Source organism: Chironomus tepperi, unplaced genomic scaffold (genome assembly GCF_022539635.2).
Source record: "Chironomus tepperi strain 1889 unplaced genomic scaffold, CSIRO-AGI_Ctep_v1 contig_346, whole genome shotgun sequence".
Taxonomy (NCBI): Eukaryota; Metazoa; Arthropoda; class Insecta; order Diptera; family Chironomidae; genus Chironomus; species Chironomus tepperi.
In genome coordinates, this window is record NW_027226468.1 from 1,212,944 (window position 1) to 1,231,110 (window position 18,167).

The 18,167-nt window shown below is 32.5% G+C and overlaps 1 protein-coding gene across 1 annotated transcript; it reads left to right on the forward strand.

Annotated features, from left to right (window-relative positions):
* The first annotated feature begins 7,116 nt into the window (after nucleotides 1–7,116).
* LOC139093911 (pancreatic lipase-related protein 2-like) lies at nucleotides 7,117–11,064 on the forward strand. Its single transcript, XM_070644764.1, has 8 exons — nucleotides 7,117–7,159; nucleotides 7,815–8,069; nucleotides 8,236–8,349; nucleotides 9,698–9,886; nucleotides 9,945–10,016; nucleotides 10,175–10,304; nucleotides 10,368–10,414; nucleotides 10,508–11,064. Exons 1-8 carry the CDS (start codon nucleotides 7,117–7,119, stop codon nucleotides 11,062–11,064), a joined length of 1,407 nt encoding a protein of 468 aa, XP_070500865.1.
* The last annotated feature ends 7,103 nt before the right edge of the window (nucleotides 11,065–18,167 follow it).

The following is an 18,167-nucleotide window of genomic DNA, read 5'->3' on the forward strand; positions in this document are numbered from 1 at the left end:
TATGGAATTGTGTGTTTTGTTGTAGAGTTTTTGTTGACATTTTGAAGATTATTGGACAATTAATGACAGTTTTGCATGAATTGAAGATCGATGCCAGTCAAAGCTTCTGTGTCCATATCGTCATTTTTATTGTAAATTCATAAGAAAGCATAAAGACTCCGAGTAGCAAGTTAGTTGCCAATTTATCAAGACAATAACAACAAATCGGCAGCCTGAAGATTGTTTTTGGCAGGGTTTTTGGCTAAAGCAGTGATGGAAAAACTTGTAGTTTCACGCTACACTTGGGTAGTATGCCTCAACTGCATACGGTTCATAGTTTCACGCTACACATTTCCAAAAAAATTTGAGGTTACACTAGTGTCGCGGCTTTGGGCTTTTGTATTGGGCTTTTGTATCTGAAAAACACTAGCGCATTGTATTGTGCTGTTTGGGTACCAAAACAGACAAAGAGAATGTTTAAGGGTAGTATGAAGAACCGTATGCCATGTGGGGTTTTGGTCGAGGATTACCACCAAGGTGTGCCCACCATGGTAGCCCTATATTGCTTTTGGGTACCTTACTGCCATTACTATACCACGAAAGCATGCTCTCTGTGCTTCTCGGACATAAAATTCAAACAGCTTTATAAATGACTTTGAAAAATCACAAACACTCAAGTGTTGATAAATTAGCACTGTTCTAAGATAAGTTCCTTAAACCTCCTTTGTTGATTAATTTAGAAATAATCATTTACGAAAATTCTATTTTAAGTCACAGATAATCGATGATAAGAAAGTTTGGCAAAAAAAAATTTATGTGTTTTCTTTTTTGATGTCTTTATCTAAAGCATATCGACTTACACAGTAAAATAAAACAAAGGACAAGTTTTGATGGAATTAAGTACTTTAATTAAAAGTATGACCACGCGAAATTTTGTTAGCTGTATCGGTAAAGTGTTCGGCTAAAGACGTCAAATGAAAATTTTGATTGTTATTTGATTGATGCAATTAATAAGTCGTTTAAAGGATGGGTGACCTGAACTCGATATAGGCGCTGGGGCTCAGTTTTATCGCAGAGTTTACGCCAAGACGGTATCGTGACTGTTGATTTTGGCTTACTTTAACATAGGATCGCATCGTGCCGCATGGATTAGTGAACAATCTCCTTTGTGATTCAAACTACTCTAAAAATTCAGTTAGTTAGGGTCAAATGAGGAAAAGTCTTAACCTAGACTAGTGTTGGGCAACCAGTGTGCCGCAATACAATAGTGTACTGCTACAATTATTCGAAAATTCCATGAACCATATGGCATCCGCGGTTCAAGTCGTGGCTTACCACCAAGGTGTGCCGCGGTATATAATTTGATCATCACTGCACTAGACATACAAAAAAGGCAAATTCCAATTAATTTTGGAAAATACCATCAAATTTCTTATCACAGAAAATAGATATCAGTCAGACAGAATTTAGGAAATTACGCATAAAATTAATCTATATCCCGGTGGGGTCATTGCCGTACATTTTTCTAAGCAGAGTTATCTAATGTTTTTGGGGTATTTTTTGTATTGTTCTCAAAAAGCACTAGCGAATATAAGAAATTTAGCTGACAGCAAGGTCAAAATTCATCCCTTGCCACACCCCCTCCCCAGTCAATATCCTAATAATCATCCGATGTTTCAATCCCATTAAATAAGCCAATCCAACCAACTCCAATGTTTTCAAAACAAAATCAAGAAATTGTAAATTCAACAAATATCAATTAGTGCAGTTAGCAATTAAAAATAAATAAAAATAAAAGTAAATGTGTAGGACATTGATCGTTACTGTAATAAAAAAAGGGAAATTATTTCTCTTTCATTTTCTCCATTGTTATCGTTATCACGCAAAAAAATTGCTTTTTTACACCTTTCCATCTCCATTCTCCAATTTTAACTTCCCCAAAAATAAATTAAATACTAAATTACTTAAAAAAAAAGTAAAAATGATAATGAGCATGAAGCAAGTTTAATGTACTTAAAATGGGTAAATTTACGTAATTAATTGAGAGTATTAAGCTATATAAGTGCATTAAGTAGAATGTATGTCTAATTTCATTGAAAGTAATCTGTTAAGGCTCTGTAGAGTCTGCTAAGGCTCTGTAGAGTCTGCTAAGGCTCTGTAGAGTCTGCTAAGGCTTTGAAGAATCTGCTCAAGCTTTAAAAATACTGTTAAGGCTTAAAAAAGCAAACGGCATTAAGAAAATATTTTTGGCAGTAAATTTTTGCTATCCAAATCTCATCAGTTATCTTAATCGATGCTTAAATCCTGTCAGATAAATTTATGATGACTTTCAATTTATCTTTTTCCAAAAATTACAACTTCAATTCCGGTCTGGTTTTGATGCTAGAAAAATTTTCTAAAACATCCGTCCATAATTTTTCATAAAGCTCAAAAAAATGTTGTGCCCGGATTTCTGCAACCACGACTAAAATAGAAAATCCATTGTATTAAAACATTAAAAATGCATGAATTTTCTTTCCATGCAAATCCAAAGCAGTTACACTTCTCAACAATAACAACTAAAAAGAAGAAAAAAATTTCAGCCATTGAGATGTCTGCACATTCAAATGTATTTCATTTGTAGTACTTTTTTTTTGACAAGTGAAATTAAGAAAGCATGACCGTAACTCCACAACCACAAACGAATAAATTAAATCGCTTTTGTTTTCAAGTTTAAGGTGCTGTTTTTTATTTATTTCGTTTGATGTTTTTTGCACGAAAAAGATCAATTAGGCAATAATAAAAATAGAGAAAGAGATGGAAATGAAAATAAAAATTAAGTAACATTCGTTTTTTATGCATTATTGTTGGTTTTAATCGTACATCACAAATTCATTGAACGCGAATTCATTTAAAGGCTAATCAATTTCGTAATTGCAAAATAAGAAGTAAAATTGGAGTTGCAAAAAGACCTACCGGTTTCCTTAGAGCCTTAGCAGACTCTACAGAGCCTTAGTAGACCCTACAAAGCCTTAGCAGACTTTACAGAGCCTTAGCAGACCCTTCAGAGCCTTAGCAGACCCTACAGAGCCTTAGCAGACCCTACAGAGCCTTAGCAGACCCTACAGAGCCTTAACAGACTCTACAGAGCCTAAGCAGACTCTACAGAGCCTTAGCAGACTCTACAGAGCCTTAACAGACTCTACAGAGCCTTAGCAGACTCTACAGAGCCTTAGCAGACTCTACAGAGCCTTAGCAGACTCTACAGAGCCTTAGCAGACTCTACAGAGCCTTAGCAGACTCTACAGAGCCTTAGCAGACTCTTCCGAGCCTTAGCAGTCTTTGGAGATTCCCTATAGCCATGACAGTCTACCTATGTTACCAGAAATTCATAAATAAGTCATTAATTCGAGTTTAAAATCTGCAAACTTTATGAATTAATCAAAAAATTAATCATCAACATCTTAATCCCCTAAAATCAAATCCTCATCATCTTCCGGCACTTAATCGCATTAATCAATCGAAATGAGTAAACAAGAAAAAGTATTCGATCATATGATTATTTTTGAATTTAATTTAACACTTTTTCTTCGCATTCGTTTAAATGAACGCTAAATGATTATTATGAGTATGCTGGCCATTACGTTATTACGCAATAAATCTTCTTTTCTTCATTTAATAGCAATAATAATAAAAATAATGAGTTTAAAGAAAGAAAAGAAGTAAAAAAAAAAACTTTCACGATAACTCGTTAATTCCATTTCATTTGTGCAGTAATATGATGATGTATGTGTGTGTGTGTGTATCGCTTTACGATTATCGGATATGAAATGTATTTTATAACATTTAATAAAATGCATGACAGTTGCGTGATTTAAAACTTTTTCTTCGTTAAGCAAAAAACATGAAAATGAAGTTGGAGACATTTTTAAATTTTACCTCGATCGGCCATCATGAAGGCAACAAGGCTCAGAATAAAGTCATTTGACAAAAACATTCAAATTTAGTGAAAACAGCAAATTTTTCAAAAAAAAAAAACGAATTTGGTGAAAACTTTCAAATTTGGCGAAAACAATCAAAATTGGCAAAAACAACCAAATTTAGCAAAAACAACCAAATTTGACAAAAACAACTAAATTTAGCAAATACAACCAGATTATGCAAAAACAATCAAATTTGACGAAAACAACCAAATTTAGCAAAAACAATCAAATTTGACGAAAACACTCAAATTTGACAAAAACAATCAAATATGACAAAAACAATCGAATTCGGCAAAAACAATCAAAAGTGGCAAAAACAATAAAATTTGACGAGAACAACCAAATTTAGCAAAAACAACCAAATTTGACAAAAACAACCAAATTTAGCAATGAAACCAGATTATGCAAAAACAATCAAGTTTAACGAAAACAACCAAATTTAGCAAAAACAATCAAATTTGACGAAAACACTCAAATTTGACAAAAACAATCAAATATGACAAAAACAATCAAATTCGGCAAAAACAATCAAAAGTGGCAAAAACAATAAAATTTGACGAGAACAACCAAATTTAGCAAAAACAACCAAATTTGACAAAAACAACCAAATTTAGCAAATACAACCAGATTATGCAAAAACAATCAAGTTTAACGAAAACAACCAAATTTAGCAAAAACAATCAAATTTGACGAAAACACTCAAATTTGACAAAAACAATCAAATATGACAAAAACAATCAAATTCGGCAAAAACAATCAAAAGTGGCAAAAACAATAAAATTTGACGAGAACAACCAAATTTAGCAAAAACAACCAAATTTGACAAAAACAACCAAATTTAGCAAATACAACCAGATTATGCAAAAACAATCAAATTTGACGAAAACACTCAAATTTGGCAAAAACAACCAAATATAACATACTGTTGCCTTGTCGTCGTGTGGCCAACATTTGAACAAGTGCCGATCGGGCTTAATTCCAGAAAGAAATTGATTTGTTTAACAACAGTTTCTACAGCACAATGGATGCCTTAATGACAAGAAAGGATTGTGTAATGTGCATAATCTCCATTGTGATTTATCGATTATGAATGTTTATTTTTTACATTGTTGTAGCATAAAAATTATGCTCGTGAGTTTACATAAAAAATTATACACCAAGTTCTTCATGCTCGGTGCTGTTTCATGTCATAATCGGAAAATGCTTTTGCTGACATGAATTACAATAATTTGTAAAAAAAATTTAAATTGCTTGTTCTTTACTCAATTGTTAATTGCGAATTGTAACAATATTGATGGTCTCATTTCTGTGAATAAAATGTAACGAAAATTTGCTGTTGTATAATGGATATGAGGATGCTATTGTGTATATTTTTGTAACATAAATTGGAATACAATAATCGAGTATTATCGTAATCAACATTTATGATTCAATATCTCGATGTAACGACTATCAACAATAGTTAAGCCTCGAGGAATTCATCCAAATTGCTTTACATTTATTACCATTTTTTGGATGTAAAATTGTCTATTTTGCGATTATGTGATCAATTGTTTTGATTCAATATAAAGAATGTACCAGAACTCAATGTTGACTAACATTTTTTTTTGCATAGATTAGTCGACTATAGTCGATCGACGTCACATAATATTCAGGAACGATGATCATTATAGCCAAGGATCGATAACTCCGTTTCTGGTATTAACGGAAAGGGACATGGATCTAGTAATCCTAAGAAGCTGTCAATAGAGATAGTATCACATTTGGTTTTGGTAATTGACAAGCAGTAGTCAGCGATAGAGCCAAATTCAGGCGCCAACTGAGGGAAAACATGGATCTCACTTGATCTGTAAGTAAGTAAGTATATGAATCCATACCACTGGAGCACTTAGAATTATAAAGTGGTGAACTGATACTAAACTCATATCGTACCATACCAGATTTAGTAAATTCGGCCCAGGAACGTATCCAAAGGGCTTCAACATTCTATTTTATTGGTTTTTTTTTTTTTTGAGATTTCAATCCTTATAGGGTCTGATTCACAGGGATTGCAAATCAATCCGAGTCTCATCTCATTGATAGCACCAGCATATGATGAACTAGACTGGCATCTTTGTACAAACTAGACTGGCATATTCACTATCCCGAACGAGCAAATTTAGCTATTTGGCAGCCACATCGGATGGTTCATGAAAGTGACTTCCATTTGGTATAGCGGAGGCTTAAAAGCTCTAAAGCGGTACCTCTCTACTTTTGCCGCTCAAGATTACACTTCCTTCTCTGCTGCAAACAGCTACAAACTAGGACTCATTTACATTCATATTAATTAATGCCAACTATTCAAAAATTGTCCACCTCTACTCAAAAACCTTAACAATTGTTAAATCCAAAATAATAAATGTCCAAATAAAGTCATCACAAAAAATTTCTTTTTTACTGACTAAATGAGATCACAGATCTTTTATAATGTACTTATCACCTGTTTTCACTTTCTCAATCAACAAAAAGAGATGAAATCACAAGCAAACAATTTGCAACATCAACCCACGCAATGGTTGCAGCTTAAGCTTGACTGTTGTAACTGAAAATTGAAATTTAAATAAAAGCTTTTAAGTTTTGAAAGCTAATGCGCATGAATAATGAGCTTAAAAGCTTTTAAATTGATTACGTTTTACGTATACGTATAAAAGCTCATTTAAAAGCTCTGAAAATAAGCTTTTATGATTATGAAAATTAATGATAATTTAAAATCCATTAAATTTTGCGATAAAACCATTAAAATTCAGCCTTTTTGTGCCACCCCCAAAAGTTAAACTTTATATCCCATAAAATTCAATATCCTGAGATAATTGACATTTTGATGCTCATAATATATTAATTTATATGGTGTGAATTCTAACGCATGACATGAATTGATAATGAGGCATTTGTGAATTAACAGATATTTATAATCAAAACGAGTCCAAAAACTGTCAATTGAGCATAAAAGAGTCAATTTATTGGCATATCGATTACTTCTCTTTCTCCAAGTGCCTCAAAATATCTCAAATTTCACTTCGAGAACTGTTCAGTATTAAATTAAAGTCCAAGAAGTGACAATCGGTGCTTTAAAATTTCTCTTGATTATTTTGACCACAAAATTTCAAGTTCTAGTTGATTGGACATCAAATAAGTCATGAAAATATCACAAAGCAGCATAGAAACATTCTTAATTGTCGGTAAGCGAAGCCGTCCTCATTTTTGGAGAGTTTCGTCGAATTTGTGTCAATAAATAATTTATGTCACCGTACTGTTATGTGCTAATTGGTGCTAATGCATTTGATGCATAGTAGAATAATTATAAAATTATTAATGTTTAGTATTGAATAATTGTTGCTTTAATTTGTGGACTTAAAACAAATCAACCGTCATAATTAATTTGAAATTTAGCCTAAAAATCGGTTAAAAATTCAAAAATAATTTTTAACGGACAAAATTAATTTGAATTTTTGTACATTTGAAATTGATTTTTAAAGATTTTGAACGGTCAAAATTAATTTAAATTTTCAACAATTTTGAAGTTAATTTGAATCTATTTTTAACGGTCAAAATTAATTTGAATTAGAATTGATTTTTTAAAGGTCAAAATTAATTTGAATTTGAATTAGCTTTTAACTGTCAAAATTAATTTGAATTTGAACTGATTTTTAACGACCAAAATTAATTTGAACTGTCCACAATTTTAGTGTTAATTTAAATCAATTTTTAACCGTCAAAATTAAGAATTAAAGTAATTTTAAGGTTATGTCAATAAAAATTTCAATTTCTCAAACATTCACCTACTTTTCACATCTCAAATCATTCAATTCTCTCACAATCTTAATCTCCTTTCAGTTCTTTATGTCAATCTCAAAACAATTTCCGGACAAGAAAGTCCAACAACGGAAGAAACTGACACTTTTTATATCGGACCATGTGCGTGGGTGTTAAGTAATAGAAAATGTCCAGATGCTGACATTAAATTTTATTTGTACACAAGATCTAATGCGGATGACAGACAGTTGATTCACGTTGATGACTGCTGGGAAAATTCAAATATTTCGACGTCATTTTATAATCCAAGATATCCTGTTAAGGTCATTATTCATGGTGAGTTTGGAATTTAATTTAATTTTGGTCGTTGACAGAAGTTCATTCTGAGTTCAACGGCATTCAACTTTTTCATTGTTACTGTATAAATCTAAACATTTATTCAACAAAACAAATATCCAGCAGCCAAAAACAACGTTTAAATCCTTTATTTCTTTTGTTCTAGGTTACAATTCAGACATGATGTTAGCTCCTTTAATAGATGCAAAGAATGAATATTTACAACGAGGTGATTACAACTTGTTCTTTGTTGATTGGTCTACACTTGCTCCAGGGCCATGTAAGTAATAACAACGAAGAACAGAAAAGAAAACAAATTCAATTGTTTGTTAAAGGATTACATTTCATGCTTTGCTATCAAGTAAATTGTTGGGTAGTAAATGCTATTCCATGAACTTTGGGATTAACAATTACTAGATACAGCAAAGAATAGCTTTAAATATGATTTTGACGACAATGTTTAGTTGTAACTTAGTTTGCAATCATTGAAAAGAGGTGTTTAATGAGATTTAGGGGATTATTCACTCATGACTTTGACAATTTCACATACTATTTCACATGGAATAGCTATCTAAGTAGAAAACTGTTAAGAATCTATAAACTGTCATTCAATGTTTAAATTGTATTTACTACCAGAACTAGTTGATTCCCCCCTTCTTTATAGTTGTTTGCCCCTTTTACAGTAGTTTTCCCTCTTCTACAGTTGTTTCTCCCCCCCCCCCCCATTCTATAGTTGTTTACCCCTTTTATGGTTGTTTTCCCCTTTCAAATTAGTTCCCCCTTTTATAGTTGTTCCACTTTTGATAGTTGTTTTCCCCTTTACTAGTTATTGTCCCCTTCTATAGTTGTTGTCTCCTTCAAAAACTATTTTGAAAATATTATTTTCCGCTTTTCAAGTTAATTTCCCTTTTATAGTCTTTGTCCGCTTTCATAGTTGTTTTTCCCTTTTCTAGTTGTTGTCCTATTCTATAGTTGTTTTCCTCTTTTACGATTGTTTTCCCCTTTTACAGTTGTTTTCTCCTTTTATAGTTGTTTTCTCCCTTTTCATAGTTGCTAGCCCCTTGTTATAAACATTCAGCTTGTTTTTGAATTCCGAAGAATAAACATCATAGTAAACAATTAAATCCATTTGGAAGTTCTTTAATTAAACTTATTAATACTAACTACAAAATCCTTCAAATCCCACCAAAACCAAAAGAATCCCAACTGTCTACAACATAGTAATTCCATCAACTATTCATAAAACATTTCCACCAAGCTCCTTCCTACTCATCCCAATAAAACATTTCCGTCTGTTTATTTAGCGACATTATCCAACAAATTGCTGTAGGAAGAAGATAAATGAATACAGTAACGAGCATAAATTCCGTACTGTAATCAATCTTTGTTATTTAGTAGCAATTTGTCGATTCTATAGTTCTATCAATCCACAACAAAACTCATTCAAATTCATTTTCCTGCTTCTGCTTAGACAATGCATCAGGTGCAGACTGTAGAATTATACAGCATTAAATACTGCAACTCATTCCTGCAAGCACAATTGCAATTTAATTGAATTTCCTATCAATTAATCATTAACTTCCCCATAGCATGATATTCTCAATGCTCAATAACTCATCTCATTTCAGGTTATCCATCAGCCGTTCACAATACCCGTCATGTCGGTGTTTGTGTTGCACAATTAATATCACGAATTAGAGAGACTGGAAATGATGAGATTCATCTTGTTGGATTTTCACTTGGTGCACACGTCTGTAATTATGCTGCGGTGACATTAAGACATGACAATTATACAATTCCAAGAATAACTGGACTTGGTATGAGAATTTAATTTCCGGAATGTGATTGCTTAATCAAAATGTTGCTTCCTTTTAGATCCCGCAATGCCATTATTCGTTACGTCTGATCTTGACAGTAAACTTGACGCATCTGATGCCGATTTTGTGGGTATGTCTTTGATATATTTGGTAAATGCTATTCAGATGGGTCATGGTTGTTGATTGATTTATTTGTTATGGCTTATCGGGTCTGTATTGGTGTCTGATTGGTCAAGACTATGATGCAGATATAAATTTCGTACCCAAATTCACATACTTCATTTCCAGATGTCCTTCACACAAACGCTCTAGTTCAAGGTCAAATAGAGCGGTGCGGTCATGTTGATTTCTACCTTAATGGAGGTGTTATTCAGCCTGGATGCTCAGGTTACGGAACAAATCCATTTCAATGTAGTCAGTAAGTCAATTATGCTCGATCAAGCGGAAGTAATTTGTTGCCTACATAAACTTTTATTTCTAGTCATAGAGCACCGGATTATTTTGCTGAATCGATACAATCAGTTGTGGGTAGGCATGAAGAAGCAAAAATATTTTATGTTAATTTAAATAAAAAAAGTAAGAAGGAAGTCTCTCTCTTTTTTTCTATTACATGCTAAAAAGGTTTCTGGGGATGGAAATGCCAAAGTTATTTTTATTATCTCCTTGGCATGTGCACGCCAAAGAGTGAATCACAGACACAAGCCGGTGAAGATTGCCGTACATCATCGAGAGGATTATATTTCATAAATACCAATTCAGCATCACCGTTTGCCGTAGGTCGACTTACAGATACTGATAAAAATTTCAAAGCTCATCAGCAACAGCGACAGAATCCACAACAAATTACAGTTAATCCAATATTACATGCTGATCCATTTCAAAAGGAAATTGATATTTTTGGTAAATTGGAAGGAAATTTTAATAATCTTCTATATTCGAAAGATGACGACGATGCTAATGATGTATATTTTACCAATCATGGATCTAATCTTATGACACACAACTTGATCAATCGACTTAGACATAAAAATATCGATGGAAGTGAAAATTCATCAAAATTTAATGACAGAATAAGTAGAAAGATTAAAAAGCAATCAAAACCGCGACCTAACTCAAGGTATGCATCATCGTCACGCAATGATGATAGTCATAATGAAATTCAACACGCGGTAAAGTAGAAAGACACAGAAAGACATAAAAAATTGTGAATGAATGATTATTAATGGCATGTAAAGTTTAATGACAGCTAGTTGAATGAACATTTTAAAAACTATGAGGAATTATTAGGTATTTTCGTTATGCTGTTTAGTGTAACTTAAAACTCGCATGCTATAAATCACAGCTGTTAAATGGAGATATATATTTATTAATCGTCATTTGTGCTACATACTTTACATGTGCGTTTTCATTTATTTGCTTAGTTTTTCAATAATTTTATTTTTTTTATTAAAACAATGTTAGCATTGATTTTAGTGACAAATGAATTTTAATGTGTTCAGTTTGAATAAAGTTTTTTTCCTATTTTTATTAGACATTAATGTTTTATGTATGTAGTTCTTAAGGTTTATGATAGCAATTTTTAATTATGTATAGGCACTTGTGTACGACTAGATATGAAAATTTAAGCTGTTATAAGGAAAAATGTAAGTCTGATTGTACTTGAAGTTGGTTTATATCATGCTGTTAGGGGATTCCCCGACTAATGCTCATAGAAATACTAACTAGGATGCTCACTGTACGCAATGAAACTTAAATAAAATATCTTTACAGGAAATTATTGATGTATACTTCATACTGACTGTTTTAATTGGGCGATTCCTAAAAAATTAGCCTTTTTACACTGTAGGGCAGTGGTGGGCAACCTTTGTTTTTTTGCGTCACACTTTGGTATTTAGCATCAATCTAATCCGCACACTATATACAGTTCATGGAATCTCAAATATTTTAGACGGCACACTATTGTGTTGCGGCACGCAGGTTGACCAACACTGCTCCGGGGGTTCATTTTAAGGAATCATCCAAATTTAGCAGTCAGGATAAAGGTTACCTCAACCTTTAGGGTGTAAATATGCTCGATTTCAATCCTATTACTAAGCGGTCCACTTAACATTCACTTGTTAGTTGCTTTGAAGCTGCTTTCAAACAGACGCAGCTTGGTTTTAAACAGGGAAACTGTAAGCTTGTGATTTTTATCTTCAAAAATGTTGGAAAATTGACGAATTTCAGGCCAAATTGAAAGGGTACCGAAAAAACCATTCTCGCAACCTGATATACTGCCAGTTCTAATTACCAACTGGACTTGAGTCCTGACTTGAGTCAAAAATCTTGCAGATACTAAACAATGCACTAACTTTAAAACCCAACATCCATATGCGTTTCCATTCTCCAAAACTCATTCATACCTTCGATCAAACAGTCCACATACTCTATAATTAAGCAATTATAATTCTAAGATATGTAAACGAATGACATTTACAAGACATTTATGTCTTTATCATTTTTAATTATTTTTTACAAATTTACTTTTAATTACTAATTTATTAATTCTTTTCAGTCTTGTCAGTTAGAGGAACTGAAAGCATGTTCAAGTTATGTTGTCTTATGTGTCTGTATAAATGAAAACTTATTTAGTCCATTAAGCACAAACAATGCCTCAATCAGATGAGGGTTTTTAATCTTCATTAAATGATGAGCAGACAAGCATGATGAAAAAGTAAAAGTCAATATTTAAGCAATTTGATGTTAATGAACCTTAGGCTATGATGTTTAATTTTTGCCGGCATCAGCTGACGAGACTCAAACTTTGAATTTGAATCGATTAAGCTGTTGGATTTATGTTGTGGTCTAGTACAACGATAAGAACAGTATGATGAGCACTCGATAGATTTATATGAAATTCTGGTACTTGTAGGCATGATTTGCAATAGAAATATGCTTACATACTTGCATGCAATTGCCCAAACAATTGTCCAACCCAAGAAACGTAGCGTCTTTTCCCTTTTGGAAAATGCACTTAAAAAGGTGCTTTAAGTGTGCTTTGTGCCACTCTCCCTAACAACCCCTGATAGCTCAGTGGTAGGAACATGCAACCAGAATTCTTAGGACATGGGTTCGAGTCCCACTCCGGCTATGTTGAGAGGAAGTGTACTTCCTTCTTAAGAATCTTAGAATTCGTTAGGTTCTGAACAACACCGACTTGTGTTATTCGGGTATGCTTGATATAGATTAGGTAGCTGCTTGACAGAACGCTCTTCTGGTAGTTCCTACTAATTTGTCTAAGTTCTTCAGACAAACTCATTAAACGCAGCTTCAAAATGACCACAAGTATCTCAAAAAATCCCCAAAAATCTCAGTTCCTTTAAGTTCCCAACAAAAAAATATTATGACTCAATACCCAAAATATTTCCAAATTACTTAATCATGAAGCCCAAAAAAAAAAGTAACGAGCACTTCATTAACTTCTTCAAAAGAGCTAATAAAGTCGTGAAAAATCACCAGAGATTCATATTGTTTCATGACTTCCTGATTCTAAACTTTTGATGCTTAATTCTCAAATTATTTAAATATTTACAGCGTCACCATCTGTTTGTTCTTAAAAACAGCAGATAATAAACATCAAAGCTAATTAAGCCTGAATGGATTCGCAAAGCTTGAAAATAAACAAAAAAGTTTTCATAATGCACACTGTGCCTGAATCATCCATAATTAATGAATCTTAATGTTATGAAACTTTTTAAAAAAGATTTTTTTGTTTTGTTGATAAAAGTTGGATAAAAGTAATGAGGAAGGTAAGCAGTGGAAGTAAATATTTTGAGATTTACTAAAAGGATTTTTGGAGTTGCTTGGAAATAAGATTACGGAAATGTTGTTTTGTGGGAAGCATATTCTGGGGAAGTAAAATGATACTTTTGTTTTTCATACTTAACAGTTCCTGGAGATGTTTTTTTGTTATTTGCATGGGGCTGTTGTATTTTTAGCTTTAATGTTCATGGATAGAACCCGAATATCACAGGTTGAGTAATATATCCAGAATCTGACATCAGGACGACGTGGTACCGGATCTAATCCAGTAACTAATGATTTGTCATAAACTACTAGACCTGAATTCGATTAAACTTTCCCTGGGATCCAATCCAGTTCGTTAGAGTCGGTAGTACACAATTACACCACTGCTGCTTATTTGCTGCATGAGTCTGGTACCAATTTAGAGCCATGCAGATCTTGTGTCGGACACAGAGCTTATGTGACTATGAATTGGTGTTGGACTTGAATCGAATCTGTCAACAAGTCAGAGTCACACCTGCCTGGACTGGATTATTGACCAATTAACCGATTCAGAACATAAAATCGAGGACAAGCCATTTGAGGACTTTTAACGCACTATAAACTGCACCTGAAACGGACGAATTGCAGGGTATAGCTTCATTGGTATCTAAACTTTTGGGATGTCATACAAGAATAAGGAATTGATTAAAATTATTTGATCTGTTTGCACCATTGATTGGACATTGATAACATTTTGGATTAATTGACGGTTCGGTTTTTTAGGATTCGAACTTGTAATCTTTAAATATTACAGAACTCCAGGTATTCCGACTATTGTTTAACTAATCTGCCATAGAACTCCTGCTCTTCAATAAGCTAATTACCCTCCATATTGATCAAATCTTCCGATTCTTCTGTAACTCATAGCCTCAAAATTTTGTTTAAGAAGCTTCCATTAAGTGACATTCAAGCTTTTAGCTAAATTACCCTTGCTATTCATCATTATTGACATTTTTATTAAAATTAAATTAACAACTTAACGTTTAGCGACTGAAAAATATCACCAGACACAAAGTCTCGCGTGCTCAACCGTATTTGCCATAATAGAAATAATTGAAATAATGAACTTAAAAATGTAAACAAACGAAAGAAGCGAAAGAGATAAAGGAAATTTATGTTATTGACATGAACATTGTCTACAGCACATTTTTTTGCAAAGTCAAATTTGCTTCTATTTTTAACCTTTTTTTGTGTGGAATGAATGAGTTTAAAAAATGTGTCCGTAGGCAAGGACTGAGATAAATTTGAGCAAAATTAAATGACCTGCAAATAATAACATGATGATCATGGCGTGGCCATGGATTATTGTTTTTGGGTATTTATGTGATTTTTGCAATTCATTTTAAATAAGCTACAAGAATATTCAAAATTTTCGAGGCCGGATATTTTTAAATTTCTCATTTTGCATAACTGTAAAATTTCAAATTTGAAAAAACTGTTAAATTTCAAATCTGAAAAAGTCGTTAAATTTCAAATTTAAAAATGTCATTAAACTCAAATTTTCAAAGGTTGCTAAAATTCAAGTTTGAAAAATTGTTAAATTTCAAATATTTAGAAGTTGTTAAATTTGAATCTAAAATAACTGTCAAATTTCAAATTTGAGAAAGCCGTTAAATTTCAAAATTAAAAATGTGTTAAATTTCAAAATTAAGAAAGTTGATAAATTTCTATTTTCAAAAAGTTGTTAAATTTCAAACTTCATAAAATTGCTAAATTTTGAATCTTACAAAACCGTTAAATTTCAAATTGAACAAAAATGTTGAAAATATTTTAAAATTCAAATTTCAAAAAGTCGTTAAATTTTAAAATGTAATTTTTTCAACTTTTGCGATATTTCCTATAAGCAAGTTATTGCATATTTAAAACATAAAGTTTCTTCATGCATAAAATGCGTCTAATCAGTCATTCAGTCAATGACCTTTTCGACTTATTTACAATTAAAATTATTTTAGCATTATTTTCCTAAATATTTATTAAACATGACTTTACGATACGGAAATAACTTTAATTTCCGACACATAAATAAATTTAATATTCCTCAATACAACTAAAGAACTTGAAAAAGGTAAAAATAAATGCTTTTAATTATTTTTACATGTTTGCCGTTCTTGTGCATAGAATAAATTTTTATCGCAAAATTTATGATAAATGAAAAACTATTGTTCAATTTTTTTTTACTACGAGGGAAATATAAATTTTTACTGAATGAATTTTTTGAACCAGTTTAGTGTCGTAAGTTAACGTATGTAGAACAATTATTTGTAATAATAATGGAGTTCATAAGTTTAAAGGGAATATTTTTGGTACAAATTTTTATTTCTTATGGTGAGTATTTGGCGAGGAGTTAACACAAGTTCCTGTTGCATTAGTTTGGAATCAAAACCACGTTTAACACTTACTGCATTTACACATGAGTGACAATTGCCACATTTAGAGTATTTACGTCAGGTTCTGCTTCAAATTTGCAGTACTTTTGCATCGATTCTCACAAAACATTTATTTCCTGGAACGCAACATGGAACCTAGCAATAGACATGCCTAGGCACAGACAAAACTTGTTGCCTAGACAAAGGCAATGTCTGTGATAGATTTTTGCATTTTATAGCAAATCGATAGGTTGACAATTCTGTATTTCAATAAGTTCTTCAGCATAGTTTGAGACAAATCAACAGCATATCCAAATAGCACAAGTTAGATGCTTACTTACTTTCTTCGCTAGTCGTACAGATCAACTGAAATCCATAATCTTTCTCTAGACTTTGTCTAAAGCTGACTCTATTGCTGGCTTCTGTTTGTCAATTATCGATACCAAATGCAACGCTATTTCTAACAACAGCTGCTATTGATGAGCTGTTGCTACTTCCTCACGCTCTTTTGCTGACATCAACAAAATTTGACTCTAAGACCTTATTTAATGGAGTAATAACCTAACAACATGCACTGTCTACTGGAACATATTGACTCTAAATCGTTTTTTCTCTGACATGGTACCGGTACCAAGTCAGATTCATGCCTGCCTGGGGTTGATCCACATTTTTGACCGTTTGACAGATTTCTGCAATTCGGGATAATTTGCTTAATGCAGTCAATATCTCCTAAAATTTAGTATGGGAAAATTGAATAAAATTGACTATTTTTCAAAGAAAATGCAGCAATTAGTCGAACGAATGACTAGTTATAAGCTGCACAATTTGTTGAAGATATCATAAAACATCAAATTTATGAGAATTACGAATTTGTTAAACTGCAAATTACCCCTTAAAAATCATCTCAATTTTAAACTCAATTTTCCCAATAAATTTTATCATGACATAAATTATTTGCCATGACATCAAAGTCTGCAAGCACTCAACCTTAACATCTCATTCAATATTTCCATTCCATATCCTCTCTCTTTATTCTAAAATGAATGTACTTTTTTATATGCGCATCAGAAACATTTCCCAGCACAGATAAGAATGAACGAAAAAAAAACTGTCACACTCACATGTGACGATGATAAAGTTCATGACATTGACATATATTTTTGGAACTAACTGAACGAACAAAAAAAATGGAAATAAATATGCGACCGTGAAAATTTTTCAAGAACTCAGATGATTTTTGTGTGTGTTCATTTTTAATAATTTTTTTTTATGTCATGTATAAAACTGTATCCAAAAATAATGAAGAGCTTTTGAGAATTTTCAGAACTTTAACAGAAATGAGCTCGGTTGCGTTCAATATTTTGTGTCGGATGGCTGTGCTTGGGAAAATAGCAAAGCTTTATTGTAATTTATTGTGAATTTTCTATGGCTATTTTGTCAGCACTTTATGTCAGTGTTGTCGAAACTTTTTTGCGTTATGGCACACTTTGGTTGTCATGGCATTTCCAAAAAATAAGGACGATACATTTGAGCGATTCTAGTGTGACATGAGCGTGACACTAGTGTGAGATTAACATGACATTAGCACGACACTTTTGTGACACTAGAGTAAAATGAGCGTGTCACTAGAATAACATTAGTGTAACATGACCATGACATTAGTGTGACATGACCACGACATTAGTGTGACATGACCATGACATTAGTGTGACATGACCATGACATTAGTGTGACATGACCATGACATTAGTATGACATTAATGCGATACTATTGTGACATTATTTTGACATTAGTGTGGCATTAGTAAGACACTAATATGACATTAGTATAACGCATGGCATCCGTGTGACATTAGCATGACATTAGTATGACAGTCGTGGTACATATGCATGACACTAGAATGACATTCGTTTGACACTAGCATGATATCGTATGACATCAGTGTGACATTACCATGAAACTATAGTATAACACTAATATGACATTATCGTGCCACAGCCCACAGTTTGGACATCACTGCTTTATGCTTAGTTTTCTCCTTTACTTCAGCATCTTCTTAAAATTCAAGCTTCCCATGTGAACCAACATT

Bases quoted from the DNA above. Each gene is read 5' to 3' on its own strand.
- LOC139093911 (XM_070644764.1), top strand. From the start codon at position 7,117: ATGAAAATATCACAAAGCAGCATAGAAACATTCTTAATTGTCG. The intron at 8,350-9,697 runs GTAAGTAATAAC...ATCTCATTTCAG, and splicing joins TACACTTGCTCCAGGGCCAT to GTTATCCATCAGCCGTTCAC. The intron at 10,415-10,507 runs GTAGGCATGAAG...CATGCTAAAAAG, and splicing joins ATCGATACAATCAGTTGTGG to GTTTCTGGGGATGGAAATGC.